This window comes from Plecotus auritus (assembly GCF_963455305.1).
Source record: "Plecotus auritus genome assembly, chromosome: 1".
Classification (NCBI taxonomy): Eukaryota; Metazoa; Chordata; class Mammalia; order Chiroptera; family Vespertilionidae; genus Plecotus; species Plecotus auritus.
This window is the reverse complement of record NC_137770.1, coordinates 48246149-48273267: the sequence shown is the minus strand read 5'-3', so window position 1 is coordinate 48273267 and position 27119 is coordinate 48246149. Positions and strand designations below refer to the sequence as shown.

Genomic DNA, 27119 nt, shown 5'->3' with positions numbered 1-27119 from the left:
GGTCTCCACGGTCGGCTCCAGGTGGGTGATAGGCGCTCTGACACACTGACTCAGGGGTCTGTTACTTTGATGCGACTCAATGAAAAGACACTGACTCCCAAGTTTCTAAGATGGAGAACATGTGCCCGGTTGCTGGCCTATAACAGACTACACACATACATATACACACACACACACACACACACACACACACACTCTCTCTCTCTCTCTCTCTCTCTCTCTCTCTCTCTCTCTCTCTCTTTCTCTCTCTCTCGGAGGGTGAGAAAGCAGAAAGAAAAGCAGACTAGCAATGGTTCCTCAGCACCATTGCTTTCTGTTCTCAGTCACATGTTAAAAATCAACCAATAACAGCATGTGACAGCTCAGCAGGTGAGCTGGCACAGACCTCCACGTCCTGGTGCCTCCACTTCCCATTTGTAAAGCAGGGGAGGGCGCTGTGCCTCAGAGTGTTCCTAGAAGGACTGAATGAGATAATGAATGTGAGCCTGCTCTGACAAGAGAGTGTTTTACAAATACTGTTTGATGGTTCACATGAATTTGGGGGTTTCTCTGGCATGGCTGTGTCCTTGTGTATGTGAGTGTGTGTATGTGTGTATTTAAATTTATTCTGAACAGAATGAACCCAAATAGCTATAGATCTTCCCTTCCCAGCATCCACCCTTAAAGGTGCAGTAATTATGTTTGTACTATGCAGAATGATAATCACTAGCAAACAGAAACTGCCCCCCAAACTGAGAACTCACGGCCAACATCAGGAGGCCCTGTGTGACCACTGTGCCCGCTTGTTCCTAAGGAAGCGGTGTCTCAGTGTGTCAGCTGCTGCTGTGATGGAGTCCTTGGCACCTGGATTTGAGCTCTGGCCTCACCACCTCCCCACCCCAGTTCACAAGCAGCTGAGTCCCCAGCAGGCACTATGCTGTGGAGGGTTGTTTTGGGGATAGGGGTCAGGGGTGGGGGTAAATTGAATCTCTTACACAGAATATCATTTTGATGCCCTTTCTTGCTGTATTCTTTTCTTTTCTTTTCTTTTCTTTTTTTTTGGTAGGCATAGACAGAGGGATAATTCATTGGTATTAAGGCCACTCTTAGAATTATTGTATTTCCTGTCAGGTGCTTTAAAAATAAAGAAATAAGTTAACAGATATTAACTTATTTGTCTCCCCATTATTTGTCTCCACGTTTTTCCCTCAGAGAGATAATCATGGCCCAAGCTGCCTCTGTGGGTCCCAGCATCCTCCACTGAGTGTCACCCCACCCATGCCCCTAGCAGTGGACTTCTCATGACAGGACTCAGTCACCGCCCCCGCCCCCCGATTCCCACAGCAGACTTTCCTCTGGGAAATGTCCCCCGCGCTGGGGCTTTGCACACAGCACGAACGCAGCGGGTCAAGCCGAACGGCTGGCCTTGTGAGCAGAGGTGGCGGTGGCACCTGGCAGTGTCCAGATGCGTCTTCCGATTTCATTATTGGCCCTCACGCAGCATAAATGTCACCTCACTTTCCTTCCCAGTGCCCCTCAGAGGCAGGAACCCTACAGCATCCACCCAGGAAGATTCGTGGTTCCTCCATGGTCATCACTCGGGCAGTTCCTGGGCAGCAAGGAGGGAGCCTGTTTTCCATTTTCTCTTATTCAGCTGTTTGGGGCTGGGTCCCTATGTTTACTGCTGCCATGATTCATTCTGCAAACATTTAGTGCTCACTGTGCTGAGCGCTGGGGAGACTGACCTCAAAGCCACCGACCACCCCACTAAGGAGCTGGAGAGCAGAGAGAGGACACCCACTGGGTAGCAGAGAAGGCTTCCTGGTGGAGGTGTGACCAAAGGGTCGGAAGGAGGCAGCCAGGGGAGGAGAGGAGGAAGGAAGCAGACATTGAGATGGGACCAAGGCAGCAGGGGTGAGGCTGAGAGCTGGAGAGGAGACAAGCGAGGCTACATTAGGGACCAGAGGCCCGTCCTCAGGTGTCAAGTGGATGGAGATCTAGTTTCAAAATTTAGGTGGCAAGGCTTTCACCTACTCCTGTACTGCATCCTCTCCATCGCAATCTCCCACAGTACCTAAACATGTTTTTCTCTAGTTCAGCAACTTAAAAGGCCTGACATCCTGTCATTTTCCCCAATTTTATTGTGCTAAAATACATGTAACATAACATTTACCATCTTAACGACTTTTAAGTGTACAGTTGGGTGGTATTAAATAGGTTTATAATGTCGTGCAACCATCACCACCATCCATCTCCATCACTCTTTTCCTCTTGTAAAACTGAAACTCTGTACCCAGTAAACATTGACTCCCCATTCCCCACTCCCCCGGCTCCGACAACCACTATTCTACTGTACCTGTAATTTTTGATATGTGGATGGGTGAATGAATGAATGAATGAATGAGTGAGTGAGTGGGTGAATTCTTTCCCTTTGATGTCCTGATGTGAATGATCACATAACAGATCCCTGGGAAGATGGTTCAACCCCTGTCAGAAGCAGGGCGGAAGGCGGAACAAAAGGGAAGTCTCGCTGTCCTGGGAGAGGGTTCGGCCGGCCTGCGGGGCTTCCCTTCCTTGAACTTGGTCGTCCCGAGCAGGGTGGGAATCCACAGCTATGCTTCCTGGCCCCAGCTTTCGGCCACTTCATGAATCACAGACAATCGGTCTCTTCAATAAGGTAGAATGGTTTTAACAGAAACAAGTGTAGAAAAGAAAGAGGAGTTTGGAGGACAGTGCTCAAAGACGGAGGTTGCGGAACTGTGTCCTATGCGCTTGTTTGTGGTTTAGATGCAGGCCTGTGAGAGATGACGGGATGGGCAGTGAGAACAGGACAGACGTGTACAGTGTACAAGATACGAAAGGGGAAAGACCCCTGCTCTGGCAGCACTTTCCCTGCCTCCACCTCCCCAGGCAGAGGCTGCTGAACAGCCGCCCCTCAGCCCTTCTTCACAGACTCCCCTCACTGTGCCCGGAGCCTCCTGAATGGGTGTGGTCCCCGGCACTCCCCTTCTCCTGGCATTCTTGTTTTGTATGCAAGCACATGCTAAGCTAACTAATCAGACTCGCCCACCAGGATTTTCTGGACATTTCAGAAATTATTCAGATTATTTGGACCTGCCTAGGGTATATATATTCTCAGATGCTTGTCTTCTAATGTAGATGTTCAGAGGGCACTAGACCCAGAATGAGCCAAGTGTGCCAAGGAGCTGGGGGGAGGGGGGGGAGAGGAAATCACTTTTTAATGTCAGGGAATGTGGAAATAAATGAGCTTACAGATTATTTCTGATTCCTTCTAGCCCCACTCACCAAAGCTAATTTTTTTCCCCAACCCCCAAATTACTGAGACTTCACTCAGATTTGGAAGTTCTCAGCCACCCAAAGTAAGCCTGAGTTCTTCTTGCCAGTGTCCCATATTTTATTTATTTTATTTTTTTAATTGAGTTCAGAGAGAGGAAGAGAGAGGGAGAGAGATAGAAACATCAATGACAGGAGAGAATCATCCATCAGCTGCCTCCTCCACATCCCCTACTGGGGATCGAGCCCGAAACCTGGGCAAATGCTCTGACCAGGAATCAAACTATGACCTCCTGGTTCACAGGTCAGTGCTCAACCACTGAGCCACACCAGCCAAGCATCCCATATTTTAAATATGAATACTGCCCATTAAATGGTTTTACATCTTCGGCCCTGCCCTACTTCATGCAGAAATGAAATCTGGAGATGACTTCCATTTGAAAATGTTTAGATAGTCTCTTCTCTTTGAAAATGTTTAGACAGTCTAAGATTATAAAAAAAAAAATTGTCCTGGCAAACCAAGGCTTTTATATCAAAAAGCCAAGCTTCTTATTCATAAGAGGGTTTCCTACTGTTTTCATTTTGACAGGAGGCTCTGTAGTTTGAGATTGTTTTATGATGCTAGGGGGCCAGTCTCACATCTAGTTAAGTGAAGCTGTGAACTATGGGAAATGTGGGAAACTGGGGTCAACCCCCCTCCTCACCTCACTCCTCCAACCTGCCCCCACCTAAAGCCCCACATTTAGTGTCAGCCCAAAGTTTAAGGTTTTGTTTACATGGTTACATGGAAGCCCCCCACCAAGGGGGAGGGGGCACAGCTTAAAGAGATGGAGGTGCCCAAGAAAGATCCTGCCCACTCTAATCTCTCTCAGGTCAGCCCTGGTAGAGTCGTAGAGTGAAAACATTCAGGTCTAAAGGATCTGATTTTACATAATGAGAAACTGAGGCCCCGAGTGGGGAGGCACATTGCCCAAGGACACAGCTGGTCAGGCAGCTGTGGGCTGACACCCGGATTGCCTGCTGCGCAGACAGAGGCTGCCTTTCAGGGACAACAGGCACATGAGCAGCAACATTTAGGGGCCACATCACTTTGAAATATGAAAATGGAAATGGCTAGAAAAATAGAGAAACTTTTCAAAATGGCTTTCTGACTCTGGGTAAACAGTAACCACATTTTTTTTTGCCTGTTGGAGGCCTGGTTTTTAATCACTCCACAAGCAGTTTTCATTTCTGTAGTAAAATTGCTTGTGGTTCTATTTAATTTGTTTCTGCAGGAGCCAGCTTTGATGAAGATCTCCGAGGAGCTGGCGGGCCTTTTAGCACAGCACGCTCAGCCAGTCAATGGGAAACGCTTCCCCACGTGGAGGAAATTCCTCTCCACACTTCTCAGTCAAGGTAAATAAGACTGTAAAGTTTCTATTGAGCACCCGTTTCCACAACCTTGAATTCTAGTTTTGGGTCAACCTGGGGCCAATTTAAACACCTTGCATCTCTTGTGTTGGTTTGGAAAAGGGCTCCAACAGCAGACTCAATCCTCTTTTAAACTTTGCCTAAATATTTATCTTGCACTCGGCCCCTTAAGTAAATAGGAACTGAGCACACCAAGCGTGGCAGGCGCAGCACAGGATCGCAGCCCTTTGCGTGCACCACAGACTTCTCCTGAGAGGTGGGCCTTGCAACCCGGTGACCTGGATCTGGATCTCACCATGACCAGGAGCAAAGTTCTTAAACCCTCGGAGGCCCAGTTTTTGTACTCACCTACTTCAGAGTTGGTGGGAGGAGTCAGCGAAACAGATGTGAAGGATTCTACCTGCAATGGGAAATAAATGTCAGTTTCCTCCTGTTTCCTGGGAGGGTAGAAATGGTCTCACTTCCCTTTGTGAAGGTAGAATCTATAATAATAAAAGTGTAATATGCTAATTAGACCGGACAGCCGAACGACCTTCCGGATATCATTCTGGACATCCTTCCAGATGAAGCCTTGGTGGCGGGGGCAAAGGCAGAGGTGGTTAGGGGCGATCAGGCAGGCAGGCAGAGTGGTTAGGGGTGATCAGGCAGACAGGCAGGTGAGCAGTTAGAAGCCAACGGTCCCGGATTGTGAGAGGGTGCAGGCCAGACTGAAGGACTCCCTCCCCACCTCCTCCCCGTGCAAGAATTTCATGCACCTGGCCTCTAGTTGCTAAATAAGGATCCTCTACAGTTCAGTTCCTTTCACCCTCCTCCTCCTAACTCATCCTCATTTTCTAAGGACATTAGGAGGCCCGTGAATGAGGGAATGAATGGAGCAAATGATGTTTATCCCCAGTGGCAGAGATCCCTGTGGGAGTGTTACACCCAGAGACACCCATGCAGTGCTGCTTACTCTCTAGGAGGTTACAGCATCAGGCAGATATTCTTATATGCTTACCCACATGAATAAAAAGAGAAGGCTAGTGTAACAGACTACAAAAGATATATTTTCATCTATTCACCACCATCAGGTGATAATATTATATTAACATCAATATGTAATAATATCATAATACTGTAATATTGTATGGTAACAACAGCAGCAGCAATAGCACAATCATGCTAATAGCAGTGACGATAGCATAATAAGCACCAATGGTGCATATTGTGTGCCAGGCACTATTCTAAGTACATGTATATTAATTCATTTGGTCCTCCTAATAATCCTATGAGGTGTGTACCATTATCACCCCTGTCTTGTAGAGGAAGAAACTGCAGTACAAGAGATCAGCTACCTTGCCCCAAATCACTCTGTTGTTATACAATAGAGTCAACAAAAGGCTGCGCCTGTGTTGCTCCAGGGGTGTTGGCCAGAGCCCAGAGCTGGTGGGATATTTATCAAGGAACACATCTTGGCTTAGTGTGTGAGAGAGTACCGAGACCTGTGGGTTGTTGGAATACACTGGTGGGCAGGGTGGGATTGGAGGGCTTAGCCAACACTGCTAACGAATTATTTAAGCAAGGGGTTGGATGGCCAGCCATCTAACAAGAATGTTGAAAAGGGTTTTCACGGGTGGGGAAGATATTGCTGCATGATCTCCAGTGTTCTCTCAAATCTAAATGTCCGTAATTCCACAAATTTCCATATGTACCCACTGACAGAAAAAACAAACTAAAAGAGTCAACCCCAAGCATAACTAGAAGAAAATAAGGTACTGATGACAACAACAAAAGAAAATGGTCAAGAATAAGGGATTCTTGCCCTGTGTGGTTTGGCTCAGTGGATTGAGCTTCGGCCTGAGAACTAAAGGGTCTCAGGTTCTATTCTAGTCAAGGGCACCTTACCTCAGTTGCAGACTTCATCCCCTCCCCAGTCAAGGGAGGCAACCACTTGATGTGTCTCTCTCACAACAATGTTTCTCTGTCTCTCCCCTCCCTTCCACTCTCTCTAAAAAAAAAAAAAAAATCAATGGAAAAACATTCTCTATTAACAACAACAAAAAGAATAAGGGATTCTTGCCCTGGCCAGGTGGCTCAGTCGGTTGGAGTGTTGTCTCATACACCAAAAGATTACAAGTTCAATCCCAGGTTGGATTGAGTACGGAGGCAATCGATGTCTCTCTCTCTCTCTCTCTCTCTCTCTCTCTCTCTCTCTCTCTTCCTCTCAAAGCAATGAAAGCATATCTTAGGGTGAGGATTTAAAAAGAATAAGAGAGCCCTTTTAAGTTAGAAGAGAAAGACAGACATGAAGGTCTCCAGGTCCATCCAGGACAGGATATTAGGAAGTTCCCAGATCGCCCAAGGTCAGCGTGCAAATCTTCCTTTAATCTATGTATTTTCATCTGATCTTTGCAGAGTAGAAAGAGTGTTCCCAGCCCCTATCTTGTCTCCTCAGAGCTGTATAACTACAAGTTTAGGCTTCACCTGACCCTCTGTTCATCCGTTCATCTCTATCCTTTCTTTCAGCCTTTTTCTCTTTCTTTTTTCCTTCCTTTCTAACTTCCTTCCTTCCTTCCTTCCTTCCTTCCTTCCTTCCTTCCTTCCTTCTTTTTCTTTCTTTCAGCCATATTATAAACAGTGCCTATTTATGAGAGGTAGAACTAGCTTTATTAAAGAGCCAATTTTATAGATGAATAAACAGGCTCAAAGCTAAGAAGTGACTTGGGCAAACTCACTACCATGTGGTGAATGGGAACACAGTGAGATCCTACCATTTTAGCACATCTCAGAAAAACAAAAAACAAAACGGTTCTAGTAAGTCATGTGTTTTCAAACCTCTGCCCAGCTCTGAGCCTAGTCAGGCCTAGTAAATGTTCACTGATTGAACAAGGCTGTCCCCCGGCTTTCTGACCACCCACCATCTCCCACCATTGCCTGGCTCATTTCATTTCTGCTCTCTCAAGTGTGCTTATGGCCACAAAATGTCCTACACATTTGATTTCTGCATTGCCATAGGATTAAATCAAAGGCAATACCCTTTTATTTTTAAAAAGGAATTAATTGCTTTGAAAGGAACAAAATTAACAGTGAAAACATTGTGGTCATGATGCTGAAAGGACCATACAAATAAGCTACTTTGAAGTAAAAATTTAAAGTAATCATGTAAGTATAAAGGACAATGTATTTCTTCTGAAGCACTGTCTTTTGAAATGTATGTGACAGCTAAAGTCATAAAGTTATCTAAATCAGAGAGACTCAATGGGTGTTGGGTTTTTTTGTGGATTTTGTTGTTGTTTTATTGAGTTAACCTTGCTAACTCCCCAACAGCTGGCATTTAGGTACAGCAGAACTCTAGTAGGCCTCATTTGAAGAAAAGCATATCTCAAACCAACCAAAAAAATAAGTCCATTTTCCTTCTAAAACTCAGCCTTCTTTAGGGCCAGTTCCAACAACATTTCTAGAAATGTAAGGAGAGTGCCTTTGCATAAAATAACAGATGGCTGCATTTAAGAACCGCCAAAGTCTCAAGATTTCACCGTGGACGCTGCTCAAAGCCTGTGGGCAGAGGTCACCTCCCAGCATGTTTGTGAAATAACAGACCAAGTTTATCTTCATACTGTCAGGCTCCTGAGCCCACCATGTCTAGGGGACACTTAGCTGTTCTGATTTTTAAATTACATCATCTAATTCTTTACAAGTAATATTTAAAATTGTTTTTTACAAATGGGATATCTACAGTAAGACTTACATTAGGCCTAAAAAACAAAGCCAGGGCCATGTTATATTTGTGAACACCACTGGGCTAGCCCACAAAATTAGCTGGGGCTACTATTATTGCTGTGATTAAGCATCAAATTTGTGATTTTTGTATGCAGAGTAAAAGGTAAATATGATAAATTATAAAGCTCTCATTATCAGCAAAGAGGAGGCACACCTGTCCCTCAAGAATCTCTCCTGGCTCTGCATTTTCAAAAATAATTTACAACTGGCTTTCGATAGGGTTCCTTTGGCCGACATGATGGTCAGTGTTCTCTTATGTCTAATAAAAGCCCTAACCTGTCAAAACTTCACAAAGCAGTGCAGTTGAACAGAAAGAGCACTAATCATCAAGGTCTGAACTGTGGGCCTTGGGCAGCTATTTGCCCCTAAGGGATCTGCCTATTGGTCTTAGGTTCATCATTTATATAATGAACTAGAGGCCTGTTGCATGAAGATTCGTGCAATAGGCCTTCCTTCCCCTGGCTGCCGGCACCGGTTTTCCTCCAGCATCCAGGACCCAGGCCTTTGCTCGGGCCGCAGCAGAGAAGCCAAGCCTCTTCAGTCTTCAGTCTTCAGTCTTCGCTCTGCACCTGTGTATGCAAATTAACCCACCATATTTGTTGGGTTAATTTGCATATTCACTCCTGATTGGCTGGCGGGTGTCATGGAGGTATGGTCAATTTGCATATTTCTCTTTTATTAGTGTAGATGGGCATACACTTGGGGATATTTACAGTGCCTCCCTTAGTATGATCAGAAAACTTCCATCCATTGAGCCCTTCTGTATGCCAACCATTGGGCTACATACTATAAACACTGCACCTGTAAGACTCACAACAACCTGGTCAGTTGGTTTTATTACACCCATTGGACAGATGAGGGAAAGGAAGTTCAGAGAATTGAAGCTACTTGCCCAAAGTCTCCCAAGAAATGGCAGATGCACAACCTGAGACCCAGTCCATCTGCCGAGGCCTGGCCTCTTTCTTTCTGCTCTAAGTGGGCTCAGTCCAGGTGAGTGAATCCTTTCACCTACTCCACGCTTTTCCCACCAGGAGGCGTGGTCGAAGCATACCCACCTGTGGAAAGTGTCACCAACCTGACAGTGGACATGCTCATAGAGCCCAACGGAGAAATCAGAGTGCTGTCCACGGGGGACCAGTTGCATGCAGAGGGTCCCTTCATCTCCTCTGGTACCACCATGCCTCAGGCCTCAGTGAATTCCCAAGTTCTCATTCCTTTGTGCCTCCAAATTGGAAAAGCTTGTAAACTGAGAAATGTGGTCGGTTACTTTTCTATAGACCTGGTGACCTTTATTGACCCAAGCACCATGGAACAGCAGGTAAGTCAACTTGATACCACGTGAACTACTAAAATATGTAGACTCCACACTGTTTACACCCATGCAACCGGGCATGGAAGGGAGCTTCTAAGATTCACTGCTCACCGGGTGAGCTGACCGTAATTCAGCACCCACATGGTCTGTGCCAATCAATGTGAGACCAGGCTTTATGTCTGGAAATACAGGGTCTTCTCATTTGGGTACAGTTGGAGTTTAAGTGACGACAGCTCATGCCACATAGCTCTGTTAATTGGGCCTTAATTCTCTGCCTGTGTCTTATCATGAGTTCATTTTATGCCATCTAGGGATAGAACCTGTCTAGAACCTGTTTTTAAATAGAATGTCAATCATCAGAAAGGAGTTGAGTCCTTGTGTCTGTTCCTTTTCTTAGTAATTCACCAGAAACTTAGGTTGTCAATTTTTTTCTTCTAAAAAAATGTGTTGAAAAATATTTTATAAATATAAAAAAGTTTAAATAATAATATAATTAACATTATGTGTCCTGACCCAGCTTAAGAAATAAAATGGTGCCAGTACCACTCCAGTCCTATGTACTCCTTGCCAGTCCTCCTCGTGTGGCCCTTCCTCCTCCCAGAGGTGGCCACTGTCTCACATTTGGGACTTAGATTCCTTTCAACATCTTTATGCACACTGATTACCAATATATAATATATAGTTGCATCAACTTTTTATAGATCAGAACATCCTATATGTTATCATTCTACAACATGCTTTTCTATATTCAATATTTCATCTGGAAGATCCTCATTGGACATGTGTGGCTCTGATGTATAACATTCTTGATTATAATGTTTAGATTCACTACTACTTCACAGGATTTGTTTTTAAATGTTCAGTTCCTCCTCGGTTAGTGATGGGTGACCAGACTTCTGTCTAAAGGATAAAAAGGCCTCCTGTCCTCCCTCTCCCGATATCCTCTGGCCAGCCAACGTTGTAAATGCACTCTAGTTGTTTTATATTCATTATTCTCAGGTTCATGATTATCCATTTCAGTCCGATGATGGTTTCAAAGTGAAAGTTTATGTTTGGGCAGTTTCTAGCTTGTTCAATAATCATTTTCCATTTGCCTTCCTGAGCCCTCCATTGGTTTTACATTCCTTTCTCAGGTCCACACTTTGAGAGAGAACAAGACAACTAAAGGGCATTCAGAAATAATCTACCCTGGGAGGAGGGAGCAAAGAAACAGTGCCTCTGGTGGAAGAGCTGAGTGGCAGGGAATGGGGGCGCGGAGCAGGGGAGGTGGCCCTCCCCAAATGTTTGTATTGAGAAAGAAGGATTAAACCTGCCATCTTTGGGGCAGGAGGGAGGCTGGAACTATGGGGCTGGTTAACTTGTGGTTTTTATTTATTTGCATTTGCTACAGGGAGAATTGCACATGGCAGTGAGCGGGTCCTGTCCCTGGGTGACCCACCCTTCTGTGGTTCTGGGATAACGATCCTACCCTTCACTTAACTGGTCCCATGTGCCCTCTCTATTCCTCTCTTTTTTTCAACCACAACAGCCTCTCTCTGCTCCCCTTAGTCATCATACCACCTCCTGCCTCAGGGCCTTTACACATGCTGCCCCTCCACCTGAAATGCTCTTGCCTCTTCTTCTTTATCTAGTTAACCCCCTTCCCATTCATTATATTTCAGCGCAAGCCATGCTTTCTTAGGGGAGTCTTCCCTGACAAAGCCAAACTCACCTGTTTTAGGTTCTCACATCACCATGTACCTCTCCTTCACACCACTTACCAGAGTTACAATTTTAAAGGTGTTTACATGATTCTCTGATTAAAGCTGTCTCCTCCTGTAGAACATAAGCTCTCTGAGGAGATGTACTGTGTCTCTTTTTACTCCCTCCTCAATTCTCAGCACAATTTCTGCCCGGGAACAAAGTAGGTGTCCAGTAAATATTTGTTGAAAGAATGAATTAATGAACAATTTAGAGGGTACTCTAGCAGATGCTGGATGGTGGTGCCAAGGCTTTTAGAGAAAGAGCTCAGACATCAGTTGATGGATGTGGTAGATAAATATTAACCTAGGGTTCTCTGGTTTTATCACGCTATGACTTCTCATCCCTTCCTGTTAATACTTGAGTATACGGCCATTTGTGTTACAACTTTCAATAGGAAAGTGGAGGAAGTTCTCAGGAAGTACATCAGGGGTGTTTCTACATTGGCAAGGGAAGTAGGTTAGCTCTCTGTATAGTATATGTACGTGTTTGCAAAATTACTCGAGTACTGTCTAGCCATTTTGCAAATAGCATCACTTCAGAAAGCACCTTAGTTTCTTTTCTGATTGGCAGGCATTGTGGGGCCAATGAAGGGACTGGCATACTATCGACCTTTTCTTTTTTGCCAGTCTAACAGGGGGGAAATGTCATCTTGTTTTCCTCAGTATTTCTTTGATTATTATTGATAACGAACATCTTTTCATATGTTTGCTGGCTATTTATGTATATTGTCTTAATTGCCTTATCATATATCTTGCCCCTTTTAACTTGAACTATAATATAAATGCTGATTTGTTCAAGCTCTTTTTATATAAGGAACTATTATCCTTTGATGGTTGTACATATTGCAAATATCTTCTCCCAGATTGTCATCTGTAGCTTTTCTCTTTCTTTTTTTAGCCATGTTTCTTCACCATAAAAATCATAATTTTTCCTTTGTAATTTATTGATTTTGTAACTTTTGCTTGTGTAGTTGATTACTTTACAAAGTAATATTTGTGGAAAGGTATTCCAAGAGTACACCAATATCTTATTCCTCATCAAATTGCCACCCGCAAAACTTAGCACCCATTGCCAACTCTCCTGAGCCAGCCACCACTATGATGGTAGTAATTTACTTTTTAAAAAATTTTTATTGAATTTATTGGGGTGACATCTATAATAATAAAAGCATAGTATGTTAATTAGACCAGATGTCCTTCTGGATGACCTTCCCGATGAAGCCAGGGCTGCAAGGGAAGCCCGGGTTCCAGGTGCCTGCCAGCGGCCAGAGGCCAGAGAGAAGCCCGGGTCCCGGGTTCCAGAGGGAAGCCAGGGGAGGGAAGGCCTACTCTTGCACGAATTTCATGCATTGGGCCTCTAGTTGCTTAATAAAAGAACAAAGGTTTCAAGTGTATAATATATCATCTGTATATTGTATTGTGTGTTCACCACCCCAAGTCAAGTCTCCTTCCATCACCACTTATTCCCCCTTTACCCTCTTCTACCTCCCCCTCCTTTCCCTCCTTTCCCTCTGGTAATCATCATATTCTTGTCTGTGTTGATGAGGGTTACTCTTGTCTGTGTCGATGAGGGTTTTTTGTTTTGTTTTGTTCTTTGGTCAATCCCTTCACCATTTTAGCTCATCTCCCCAACCCCTCTCCCCTCTGACAGCTGTCAGTCTGTTCTCTGTATCTATGAGTCTGTTTCTATTCTGTTTGTTAGTTTATATTGTTCATTAGATTCCACATATAAGTGAAACCATATGGTATTTGCCTTTCTCTGACTGGTTTATTTTACTTAGTGTAATATTCTCTAGGTCCATCCATGCTGTTGCAAAAGGCAAGATATCTTTTTTTTTTTTTTTTTTTTTTATGGCCAAGTTGTATTCCATTGTGTAAATGCACCACAGCTTTTTTTCTCTACTCATCTACTGATGGGCACTTGGGCTGCTTCCAAATCTTGGCTATTGTAAATAGTGCTGCAATGAACATACGGGTGCATATATTCTTTCAAAGTAGTGTTTTGGGTTTCTTTGGATAAATCCCCAGAAGTGGAATAGCTGGGTCATAAGGCAGTTCCATTTTTAACTTTTTGAGGTGACTCCACACTGCTTTCCACAGTGGGTGCACCAGTCTGCATTCCTGCCAGCAGTGCACAAAGGTTCCCTTTTTTCCACATCCTCGCCAACACTTGTTGTTTGTTGATTTATTGATGATAGCCAATCTGACAGGGATGAGGTGACATCTCATTGTGGTTTTAATTTGCATTTCTCTGATGATTAGTGACATGAAACAACTTTTTATAGGTCTCTTGGCCATCTGTATGTCCTCTTTGGAGAAGTGTCTATTCAGGACCTTTGCCCATTTCTTAATTGGATTGTTTGGGGGGTTTTGGTGTTGAGTTGTGTAAGTTCTTCATAAATTTTGGATATTAACCCATTATCAGATGCATCATTGGTGAATATGTTCTCCTATTCAGTGGGTTGTCTTTTCGTTTTGTTGATGGTTTCCTCTGCTGTGCAACAACTTTTTAGTTTGATGTCGTCCCATTGTAATTTTTCATTTCCATACTTCGTTCTACATTTATTCATTGGCAATCTACTGCACAGAAGAGCTTTTTATTCTCCATCTTTCATTTACGTATGTGTATGTGTGTATGTAAATATGCATGGATTGTGTTTATGTGTATGCATGCATGTATTTATAACAGTTGGAACTCATGAGTTTCTACTCTCTTTAGTCAATTACATTACATACTTTCATCATTTGGATGTTCAAATTGTCCCAGATTGGCTAGTGGGAGACCCTTCAGGGTGGCTCTTGTGTTGCTTTGGTGTGTTCCCATTATTCTTTGAGCATTGTCTTACTTTCTAACACAATGAGATGTTTTAGGTTTATCTTACACTTTCCCTGACCCAGACCTAGGATCAGCTTAAGAGCGTTGGGTCCTTCTAGTGGAAGATAGTATTGAGATCTGAGCTCTTAGTGCTCTCAGTGCTACTGGAGTGTCATTGCTTCCGGTCTCTTTCAGTGGACAAGGCAAGAAATAGATAATATTGCACAATACAAACACAAACATAGATATATTTATGCTTCAATGACTATTTCTATATCTATCAATGTATATATTTTTCTCTATTTATTTCATCCTTTGCTTTTATTATTCTAATTGTTACCTAATGTCATAGCTTTAAAATTGTGCTGATCTCAATTTGACAAGCCTCTATTTGTATATATGTATATTCAGACCATGCATTCCTGCCAATATCTCTAATTCCAATCTAACACCTCAAGATTCTAGACTTCCCCTTTTCCATACTTAAAAATAAATACCTTTTCCAAAAGTGATAAACCTTAGTCTCTTTTTCCTCAATATGTGTGCTTATTTGCTCAATCAATGTATTTATTTGTTCAATGTAAACAACTAATCTCCCGACCAATCCCTCTGTCTTCTTCACCTGCCACAAATGGGCGCCACCTGAGCCTCCCGTGCTTGGATACTGAACCCTGTCACTTGCATTTTAAGTTTATTTGTAATGTTCTTTCTCATACTAAAGTTTCAAATAGTTGGCTCTAGTTTGTTTTCTAAAGTGCTGTATTACCTTGAGCTTCTCTCTTTCTTTCTCTCAGCCTCAGTTTTCTCTGCTGTGAAATGAGTAGGTGAGCTTATTTGACTTCTGAAAACCTTCTAGTTCAAAAATTATTTATCCCAATAGTATTTTCATAGTGCTTATTTTTTACATTCAAAATCTAATAATAGTAAGAGTCTACTTTTTAGAAATATCACAAGAAAGTAATCACAAAGATTTATGTACACACATGTTAACCACAGCATTATTAAGGATGGTAAAAATTTCCAAATAGTCCAAATTCCAATAATAGAGAATTTGTTAAGCAAATTATGATAGATCAATAGAATCGAACGCTATAAAAACAGTAAAACTCAAGTTTTTAAAGAATATCTAACAGGAAACTGTTTATGGAATATTGAAAGGGTAAAACAGATTGCAAAACAATATATAAAATTATATGTATAATGTGTGTCCCCCAAAAATGTATACACACTGTATGTATATGTATATTATACATAGCTGATAGCTCAATTTTCAAATTGAAATGTATTTTAATAAGACTTGCCTTTATAATTACTCAAAGTATGTGTATACATTTTTGAGACACTAAATATATGCATATATACAATTTCATAAAAAGAAAAAATAAATATATGCAGAGCAAAAAGAAATTAAAGAAATAAGAGATGTCACAAATTATTATTTCTGCTTTGGAAGACTGAGGGTGTGGTAGGCAGAGTAATATTCCCCCCACTCAAATGATGTCCTTATCCTAACCCCTGCAATCTGTGAATGTTACCATAAACGCCAGCATGTACGTGTGGCCGACTTAAGGCTGTTGAGACTGAAGATGACCCTGGAATATCCCGCTAGCCAATGCAGTCACAGGGTCCTGCTGGCTTTGAAAATGAAGGCAGTGACAATGAGCCAGTGGAAGCAGACAGCCTCTAGAAGCTGGACACGGCAAGGAAGTAGATTCTACTCTAGAGCCGTTAGGAGGAATGATGCCCTCCTGACACCTGGATTTTAGCCGAGGGAGACTTCTGACATCTGACCATTTAAGCCACTAAGTTTATGGCAATTTGTTTCAGCAGCAATAGGAAACTAATACAGAGAGTTTTGGGTTTTCTGCATTTGCATTTTCAAAGTAAGCATGCATTATATTAGTAATCAGGGGGAAAAAGTGAATAATGAAAATCATAAATTTGTATAGGATGTTATAATTTACAAAGCACTTTCACATACATGACCTTACATACAAACACGTCTTGCAGTAGATTTGGGCGGCAGAAAACTGAGGTGACTGCATCCATCTCAAATTCTTGCTCTGTGTCCCTGCAACTTACCATGCTGGCAAGGTAAGAGCAGAGGGGACCGGGGTCCAAGGAAAGGTAGAGAAAATAACAGTGGTGCACCAAGGATGGGCCCACAATTATGAATTGGCTCCAGACAAGAGTGTGGAATATCCTGTCCAGACTTGAGGAGATGGGAGTGTGGTTCTAGGGTGGCACATGGAGGAATGGTTTGGGAAATGCAAGGTTTCAATACTGGAATCGTCAGGCAGGACCCAGGGTCTCTTGGGAATAAGAGGAAAAGGGCCAGTCCTGGGAAATGGAGCTGGTTGGAGCATAGTACCAAACCACTCCTGCCGGTGCACTTATGTCCAAGATCCCAGCGTCCCAGGGATGGGGAAATTCCATGCAGATACATGAAACTACAAGGCAGCCAGGTTGGAGATCTGGCTTCCCATGTGAGATGAAAGGAGGGGCCCTGCCTCCTGTTACTGCGAAGGGATGCCGCCCTTACACAAGGAGTGGCACACGTATTTCCAAACCCCAGTGTGTCCTGGATGTCAGTATCTAGTAGGTTCCAGGGGGGCCATGCAGCACCGACCAAAGGCCTCGAAGAGAGATTGACATGATCACTGAACAAATATTTTCCAAAAGCCTACTCCACTCCATGCTGGAGGCCGAGGGGTTAGAGATTCAATAAGACATGTTCCCTGTCACGTGGAAGCTCATTTTACATCCGTCATCCAATTTCATTTGATACACATGCACCCAATTGTTGTCTTCTTACTGGTTCTTAGGCATAAATGTTGACTCCATGAGATTTCTAAATCCTCTAGAAAGCCCTGGACCTTAAAACTTTTTTTTTTACCCCTTCATGATGTCTAACACAATGATAGTCAGTTATATGATGGCCAGTTGATTGACAGGCTTTTGAAAACTCTAGAAGATCCAGATCTGTTGAGCTTACTTATTCACTTCTGGGAAATTCTCAAAGAAAGAACAAGGGTTTATTGAGCATCTGTTATGCACAAGACATTATGGTAGGTGCCAGAGGGCTGCAATGATGCAAAAGGTGTCCTGGTACCTGCCCTTAGGGAGCTCACAATCTATTTGGGGAGACAGACTTAAAAAGTGAATTACAAGAAAAAGCTTAAGTGACAACTACATAGGACAATAAAAAGAGACATTAAAAAGGGAATGTTGGCTTAACTACCTTCTGTCTGGAACAATCAAGGAAGATATTTACAGAGGAGGTGGGATTTGAGCTGAAAAATAGTTAGGATTGGGAGGAGGGTAAGTAAGAAGGAAATATGCTGTGAAGGGTGGTGGTAGAAAAGATCAAATCACACATGGGTAAAATTATTGTCCAAGTCTTATAAACATCATATCTGATTTATATCATGTAATTATGCATTTATATATCATTCCCCAGTTCCTTTTCTTTAGGTAAAATTCACTAAACAAATAGATTGGCAAAGATGCTTTCTGTTGAAATTCCCATATTAAAAACGTATTTGTTTTTAGGTAATGTGAACTTTTGAAATAACTATCTCCGTTATGAGCATTGATGTGTTGTCTTTAAAAAAACACACACACACACACACAAAAAGAATTTAGATTAAAAAAAAAAAAAAGGCAGCAGGCGATTAGCAATGATGGCTCTTCCTGGATACAAAAGGAAATGAGACTGGTTACAAAGTACAAACTGTGAGGAAAGACAAAAATGTACACCTCCATGTATATCACAGAATATCAATATATTCTGAAAACTGATCCTCAGAGTGCTGAAACAAAAATAAATGAATGGAATATATCAAACTAGAAAACTACTCCACAGCAAAAGAAACTAACAACAAAACAAAGAGTCAGCCAACCAGAAGGGAGATGAAATTTGCAAACAGTAGCTCTGACAAAGGTTTAATTTCCAAAAGATATATATTTTTAAAATACTCATAAAACTCAACACCAAACAAACAACCCAATCAAAAAGTGGGAAAATGATCTGAAAATACACCTCTCCCAAGAAGGCTTACAAACAGCCAATAGACATATGAAAAGATGTCCAATCTCACTGGCAATTGGGGAAATGCAAATCAAAACTACAGTGAGATACCACCTTACACCTGTTAGAGTGGCCATTATCAACAAGACAAGCAATAACAAGTGTTGGAGAGGTTGTGGAAAAAAGGGAACTCTCATTCACTGGTGGGAATGCAGACTGATACATCCACTATGGAAAGCAGTCTGGCAATTTCTCAAAAAATTAAGAATAGAGCTACATATGACCCAGCAATTCCTCTCCTGGGTAAATACCTGAAAAACTCGAAATCATGTATTCGTAAAGATACATGCACCGCTGTGTTCACTGCAACATTATTCACGGTGGCCAAGACATGGAAACAACCAAAGTGCCCCACATTAGAGGATTTGATAAAGAAGATGTGGTACACCCTAGCTGGTTTGGCTCAGTGGATAGAACGTCAGCCTGCGGAATGAAGGGTCCTGGGTTTGATTCTGGTCAAGGGCACATGCCCAGGTTGCGGCTGGATCCCCAGTAGGGGGTGTGTAGGAGCAGCCAACCCATGATTCTCTCTCATCACTGATGTTTCTATCTCTCTCTCCCTCTCCCTTTCTCTCTAAAATAAAAAAAAAAATATTTTTTAAAAAGACAATGTGGTACATATACACAGTGGAATACTACTCAGCCATAGAAAGGATACAATAGCACCATTTGCAACAACATGGACGGATAGATCTTGAGAACATTATGCTAAGTAAAATAAGTCAGTCAGAAAAAGCTAAGAACATGATTTCACTCATATGTGTGATATAAAATTGAAACTCATGAACACAAACAGCAGTGTGGTGGTAGCCAGAGGGAAGGGGGTGGGAGGAGACGGGGTCCTAATATAAGGTGACGGGAGAAGATTTCACTTTGGGTAGTGGGCACACCGTGCAATATACAGATCTTTTAACATAGAAACCCACACCTAAAACCTGTATGTTCATGTTGACCAATGTCACCCCAATCAATTTAATAAATAAATATAAAAAATAAGAATGCCTAAATACAAATTTATCAGCCTAGAATTTAAAAAATGAGATAGTTGAAAATATTTTCATCATGATTGGTAATGGAGTCGGCCCCAGTCTTCCCACTTACCAGTTGTGATACTTCTGACAACCCACTGGACCTCTCTGAGCCTGGTTTTTGCATTGACAAATGGTGAATTCCTGCCCTCCTTCCCACAGGATGTTCTGAGAGGCTGAGCAGATATAAGGTGCTGCTCTTATTAAATCAAATGGCATAATCACATGGAAAGCTGTCACCCGAGCCCTCAGCAGGTTCTCAAACTGTGAATGGAATCTGAATTGAATTAGCATTATTTTTAAAACTCAGTGAGCATTTTCATAATCATAAAGTGATATATAAGCATCAAAAATGAATACATTTATTTCAGAGAGTGGAAAACCAAGGTCTACAGAAATATCATAATTCCTTCTTATTCATTGCTGTATACCTATCACCATGTCTAGTATATAATAGATCCACAATAAATATGTATTAAATGAATAAATGAATACTCTCTGAGTCCCCCTCTGGTACTCTCATTTGCAAGATCTCCCTATCTCTGTTTTCAAGATATTCAAGGTATTCACTGAAGGAGCTCAATGAGATTTACTTTTTCTCTTTAGGGAAGGTGTTTTATTTATATATAAGAAAGTTAACAGTGTATGTCTAAATTAAAATTTAATAAGCCTTTGTTATAAACAGAAGTGGCTATTATTCAGTGTTTCTAATGCTATAAGAGGCACACTGTTAATCACAAGTTAATACTTAGGGAAAGGAAAATAGATCCCAAGGGTTTTGAAGCATTAAAGGAAAAGACCTGCCCCTTTAAAAGGTCTGCATCTTTGTGCCAATGAAACAGACCTGTAATATACAAGAAATAATAATGATGGTGGCGGTAATGACTTTCACAATAAACGCAAAGGCAGTGATGACAATGAATTTCATAGTGACAAGTACAATTTTGTTTCTTAACACAGATAGTGCAGGTAATCTAGTGGCCAACTTTGCCTGTATACAATATTACCTTGTGTGACTGTCCTTAAATGTTTGGTTAACCCCTTACTTTATAAATTTTGACCTTCAGAAAATTGAACACAAGCCTAAGCATCAACTCTTGGATAGAACTTTGGTTGATGTACCTATATAATAGACCCAGTTCCTCTGTCTACATCTCACCTCACCCAAGACTTCGGATGCCCGCTCTCATCATGGAGATCCTTGCTTTATATGAATGAAACTCTGGACTTTGAGGTCTCAGGAGGAGCCGATCTGGGCATTCCCCCTGCATCCTGTGCTTTTCAGGAGGTGCCACAGTTCTACGGGGGTGGGGCGGGGAGCAGCTAGGGGAAAGGAAAAGGCTCCCTGCTAATGCTAAGAAAGACCAGAAGATTCTCCACATTTGTGTGTTTACAGCGTGTATCACAGAAACAAAGCTGAATGGCCCTTTCCTACTTGCAGCTGTCACCTGTTTTTGTGTGATAAATTTTGTCTTGTAGCAGCCCAAGTACCCATCAGTAGACAAATGAATATATATATTGCTCAGCCATGAAAAAGAATGAAATTATACCATTTGGAACAACATTGATGAGCCTATACTAAGTAAAATAAGTCAGACAGGGAAAGACAAAATACCACATGATTTCACTTAATATGTAGACTCTAAAGAACAAACAAAACAGAAACAAACTCATAGATAACAGAGAACAAACAGATTTGCTAGATGGGAGGCAGGTTAGGTGTTGGGTGAAAAAGGTGAAGGGATTAATAAATACAAATTGGTAGTTACCAGTCACAGCATAGGGAATATAATAAAAAATATTGTAATAACTATGGACACAGACAATAGGGCGGTGAAGGCCTGGGATGGGGGGAAGGGCACCGGGTGGAGAGGAACAATGCAGGGGGGTGGGGGCCATCTATAATACTCACAATAAAGCTTTATAAAAAATCAATTAGAAAATCCTAACAGTAAAGAACAGCCCTGAATACCACCCCCCCCACCATGTGGCACTATTGCTTTTCTCATTGATCATATCCAAAGTGCTCTCCAGGACAAGCAAGCTGACATGCTTGGTTCCTCCCAGGTTCAATAAATACATTCTCTTCCTGCCTCCCACATGCCACCTTCATTCCTAAAACTTGCTTTTCTGTCACTATACAACATCCCTTCTCTCAAAACATGTTTCACAATCCAACTCCTCCTAGAAACCCACCTGAATCAATCTCACTTCAACTGCCACCTCATTCTGCAGCTTCTCAGAGCTGAGGGACAGTATCAATGGCCAGAGTAATTATTAATGATAACATTAACAATGTATTGATTTTTTTGTCAAGTGCCAGGCACTCTGTTATATATTTTACATGTAATATTTCTACTCCTCACACCCTGAGAAATGGGCATTACTATCCCTAATTTACAAATGAGAGCTGAGGCTAGAGTGACATGTTCAAGGTCACACAGTTACTAAGTGACAAATCTAGGGTTCAAACCATGCTAAGGTTCAAACCAAGCAGGCTGCCGAGCCTGCTCCTTCTCTCAGCAGATGCTCCCTGTGGTACTGCATTGAATTGATGGTGAACATCCTTTGCAAGTCACTCCCTCCTCCTCAACTACCATCACCAAAGAAAATGTATGTTTCCCTTGTATATCCTCAATATGCTTGTTGAATTGAGTTGAACAGCTTAAAGCCAGAAAACACATCTCCTATTTTTTTTAATATATTCCATCCTTGTGCTCAGCACATAAGGTAATCATTAAATGTTAATGACTAAACGCAATGGAATAAAATCAGTGTTGTGGTAGCCATTTTTAAGCCTTAAGAGTTTAAATGAGCAAGCCCACGCACAGCACCACAGCTGGGAGCGCCATATTGCCATTAAGCCAGAAGGTGGATTCACGGGATGGGAACATTGAAAACAGACACCACAAGAATGGTTAAGTCAGTTTTCCAAACCACTTTCTACAAGTAGCTATTGCTTTTTTCCCCATAATAATTTCACAATAATTAGCCTGCTAGGTGAAAAATCCCAGGCAAAAAAGAGCAAGCACAACTGAGAGTCAGAGGAATTCAGAATAACCAGTAAGTATTGAGCCAAGGTTGGAGGTGAGATGGACAATAGGTAGAGCCATTCCCTATTGTCTGGTTAAAAATATAAGAGACCTGCCGTCCGGATTTCTCATATGGGCTTGACCTTTCAGAATAAATGCTTTTGTTCTTATCATTAGATTAATGAAGTCCAATCTCACATTCCAACATACATGGATATCAAAATGTATATTTGGTGAGGAATAGCGTCTGATGCTATCCATCTCTGCTTTCTTTTGCTTTCTTTGTTCCTAGCATGAAATTTTCTACTTTTTGCCAAAACCTTACTATGTAGCTTTTTAACTTAATTAAATATATAGGCAATTACTGACACCATCTGTCTTCATAGAAAAAAGCACAAGAAGTGACACAAAAGACTGGAATTCTGAAGGGAATACTTAGCAAATGAAATCTTCTAGCTCCACAATAGTGATGTTTATTTTTAGGGGCCCTTATGTTATTTTAAGTCTTTTATGTTTTTCAGAAATAATGAATTTGGGCTATACTTAAGATGTAGTGGCTTTGGTATGATTTTTAAAAAAGAAAATATCAAGTAATCCATTGCTTTTTCAGTAAAACAAAAACTTAAACATGCCGTTGAACATCTGTTACTAGTACAGTCTAACACAGCACTTAAAATCCTTTAAAATCCCTGAAAACCTTTATAAAGTTACATGAATCTTTTGCATAAATAGAAGTGTTTTAACAACATGTATATTCCTCTAAACATACATTTTGCTTCCTTAAACATAAGAGCCATTGTGTTGCCTATTGTTCCAAACCCTTAAAAATAAGTAAATGAAACGGCTTCCCTTCTTGAGCGAGGTGGTCTTCCCCTAGCATGCCATATTGCTAGTCTACTCTGGGGTACCTACCTACTTATGTCTGTTTTTAAAATGTTTTTCCATTTTCCTTTTGAGACATTTCCACAACTATCTCAATATATAAATTATATCAAACCTACCCATTGAAACGTGATCAAGCAAAGTCAGGAACCAATACAAGTCCAAATAAAACAACAAAATTCATCTCCCCTAGGGAGAACATAAGCAGGAAATACGCAGGAATTAGCGGGAAAAGAGTCACATGTGGCCCCAGAAGAACATGGAGTCCCCTGATGTTACCACTAAGGAGGGCAACTGGGCTGTGCTGAAGCTCTTCCCTGAACTGGAAAAACAGGTTTTGAGTTTTTGAACCCCATGTGGCAGCAACTCAGTGTCCTACTCCCTGTAAATAGAAGTGTGCAGGGCCAGAGGACAGCCCTCCAGATTTAAAGGAGACACTTTTCAAAGAAATAGCTATAAAATTTCTATTCATATTGAAGACTTATGGTATACCAAAGAATATGCTCTCTCAAATTTGAGGAGGGAGGGGAATCAATTTACATTTTTTGAAATGTTTTATTCACTCATTGATGATGGAAATAATGAAGTAATTTCACGATTATTTTCTACAAATTGTCTTGAAGACGCTGTGTAAAATGCTTATCAAATAGAAGTGGAGCTAGAACTAAGAATTTACACTTATCTGCCATGACTGATGGGCCTTCTAGGGCCCTCTCTTGAGGATGAGGAGGAGAGGAAAGGAGGAAGGAAGGAAGGAAGGAAGGAAGGAAGGAAGGAAGGAAGGAAGGAAGGAAGGAAGGAAGGAAGGAAGGAAATACCTCATTTGATCTGTTTCTTTCATTTGCTAGAAATTGAACCCGGGGACAACTGGTATCAGAGGGTGTCAGTCACTTAAAAGCAGCCTCTGGGGTGAAGCTCAGAGGAGCAAAGGCCGTGTGTGGGGCAGAGCCCGAAGGGTAAGCCCAGGCTGAGGACACTTATTCAGGGGACAGTACAGGCTGATTTCCAGTCAGCAGCTACTCAGTTGGAATCTTTGCAGGACCCTAAGGCTCCGCCCGTATATTCCTGGAGAGCACCACAGGACTTTTATTGATCACAGATAGGAGCCTTGGCTTTTTGCCTGCACTGAAGGACATTTCCTTGTCTTTATACAACTCTTCGATTTTTGGCTCTCAAGTAATGGGGCAGGTGAAGCAGAAAGGTGTTAAGTGACTTGTCCAAAGTCCCCAGTAAATCACAGGCCTTCCTCCAGTGATTGTTGGAGCGTCTGCTCGCTCACATCCCACCAGGCATCTGTTTCCCTCCCCATGGGGAGGATAATCTCCAAGGTGAAGCCCAGGAGAGGAAACCTGGACTTCAGAGTCAGGCACATTGATCTGGATCCCAGTCCTGCCACACAGCTGTGGAACTTGGGCACATTTCTGGGTTCTTTGAGCCTCTGCTTCCACTTCTATAAAATGAGGATGTTAGGCCCGACAGGCATGGTTCAGTGGTTGAGCATTGACCTATGGACCAGGAGGTCATGGTTCGATTCCCAGTCAGACCCTATGCCCAGGTTGCAGGCTCCATCCCCAGTGTGGGGTGTGTAGGAGGCAGCTGATCAATGATTCTCTCACATAATTAATGTTTCTCTCTCTCTCTCCCTCTCCCTTCATCTCTGAAATTAGTAAAAATATATATATTTTTTCATGAAGATGTTAATATCCACTTCACAAGGTTGTGAAATGACATGAGAAAATACTTACCAGGATGCTTTGTACATAATAGGCCCTTAATATACATTAATTTCCATTCCATTTTCCTTCCATAGTTCTCCCTCCTAGAGTCTATTCTCCATGTAGTCAAATCGGCAGCTTCCTAAATATTGCTGCCATCAATAAAGAAAGCATATTGGCTCCATTGGGTGCTGAATCTTTCAAACACCAGAGTCCACAGGAGAAACCAAGATGGCGGCATAGGTAAGCACCTAAACTGCTGCCTCGCACTACAATTTCAAAACTACAACTAAAAGACAGAACGGACACCATCCAGAACCACAGGAAAGCTGGCTGAGTGAAAATTCTACAACTAGAAGGAAAGAGAAAATCTCAGAGAATTGGAGGTACGGCAAAGGGTCTTTGTGCGCACAGAGGGAAGGGCAGCTGAGAGCCTGGCTGACTTTCTCTGGCGGAAGGGGGAAGGAAGCCCCCGACCGCACTGAACCCCAGTTCTGACTGCACTGAACCCCAGTCCCGGGCGAAACCCCGTGGACCCAGGCTCATACAGGGGGAGTCTGGACTGTCAGGTAGAGAGAAAGGCACCCAGAGACTCGGAGACCCGGGGGAGACCCGGGAGAGCCCTGGCAGGCAGGGTTCCGGAGGCGCGCGTGCCAGTGTGCACAAAGGCTGCGGAGGTTGCCACAGGCTTTCCCTAGCAGAAGGGAGTCAGAAGCTCCTGACTGCACTGAACCCCAATTCTGACTACACTGAACCCCGGTTCCAGGTGAGCCCCTGGGGACCCGCGCTCTTACGGCGGGGGGGGGGGGGGGGGAATCTGGACTCTCGGGCGGAGACTCGGGAGCCGGGGAAGGCAGTGGTCTGCAGGCGCGCGCATGCCAGTGCGCACAAAGGCTGCGGAGGTTGCCACAGGCTTCCCCTAGTGGAAGGGAGTAAGAAGCCTGGGAAGGCAGAGGTCTGCAGGCGCGCACGCGCACAAGGGCAAGGCTGACTGGAAGCCAAGACTGTCTGCTCCACCCTGAGACTCCACCCCATCCAAGCTGAGCACAGAGGCTATTGCAATTTGGCAAGTCTAATCCTGTAAGGCTGTCTCCAGCACCGAACTTCTCCCAGCATAGACACAGCTGATCCTTACAGCCAACTGGCCTGGAGGTCAATTCGTCCCAGTGATACCAACAACAATCAAGACTTAACTACAACAAGGCTGTACACACAGTCCACAAAGGGGTGCACCAAGAGTGTCCACCTCAGGTTAACTGGAGAGGCCGACCCACTGGGCCATATAGGAAACCTAGCACACAAATCTACCCTACCAACTCAGGGAAGCAATGAAAATGCGGCGTCAAAGAAACAGATCACAAACAAAAGAAATGGAGGAAAACAAACGACTGGATATAGAATTCAAAACCACGGTTATAAGTCTTTTCAAGAATATCCTTGAAAAGGCCGATAAATATAATGAGATCCTCGAAGATATGAAAAAGGACCAACTAGAAATTAAACATACACTGACTGAAATAAAGAATATTATACAGAGACCCAACAACAGACTAAAGGAACACAAGAATCAAGTCAAAGAATTGAAATACAAAGAAGCAAAAAACACTCAACCGAAAAGCAAAAAGAAAAAAAAATCCAAAAAGTTGAAGATAGTGTAAGAAGACTCTGGGACAACTTCAAGCGTACCAACATCAGAATTATGGGGGTGCCAGAAGAAGAGAGAGAGCAAGATACTGAAAACCTATTTGAAGAAATAATGACCAAAAACTTTCCCCACCTGGTAAAAGAAATAGACTTACAAGTCCAGGAAGCGCACAGAACCCCAAACAAAAGGAATCCAAAGAGGACCACACCAAGACACATCATAATTAAAATGCCAAGAGCAAAAGACAAAGAGAGAATATTAAAAGCAGCAAGAGAAAAACAGTTAGTTACCTACAAGGGAGTACCCATACAATTGTCAGCCGATTTCTCAACAGAAACTATGCAGGCCAGACGGGAGTGGGAAGAAGTATTCAAAGTGATGAATAGCAAGAACCTACAACCAAGATTACTCTACCC

General features: G+C 42.5%; 1 protein-coding gene across 1 annotated transcript in view; it reads left to right on the top strand.

Annotated features, from left to right (window-relative positions):
• IQCH (IQ motif containing H) overlaps window positions 1–27119 on the top strand; it is a gene marked incomplete at both ends in the record, with an annotated part of 220231 nt that overhangs the window by 150777 nt on the left and 42335 nt on the right. The window contains 2 exon segments of the mRNA XM_080640562.1: window positions 4548–4668; window positions 9474–9760. Coding sequence (XP_080496688.1) covers window positions 4548–4668; window positions 9474–9760 — 408 coding nt within the window.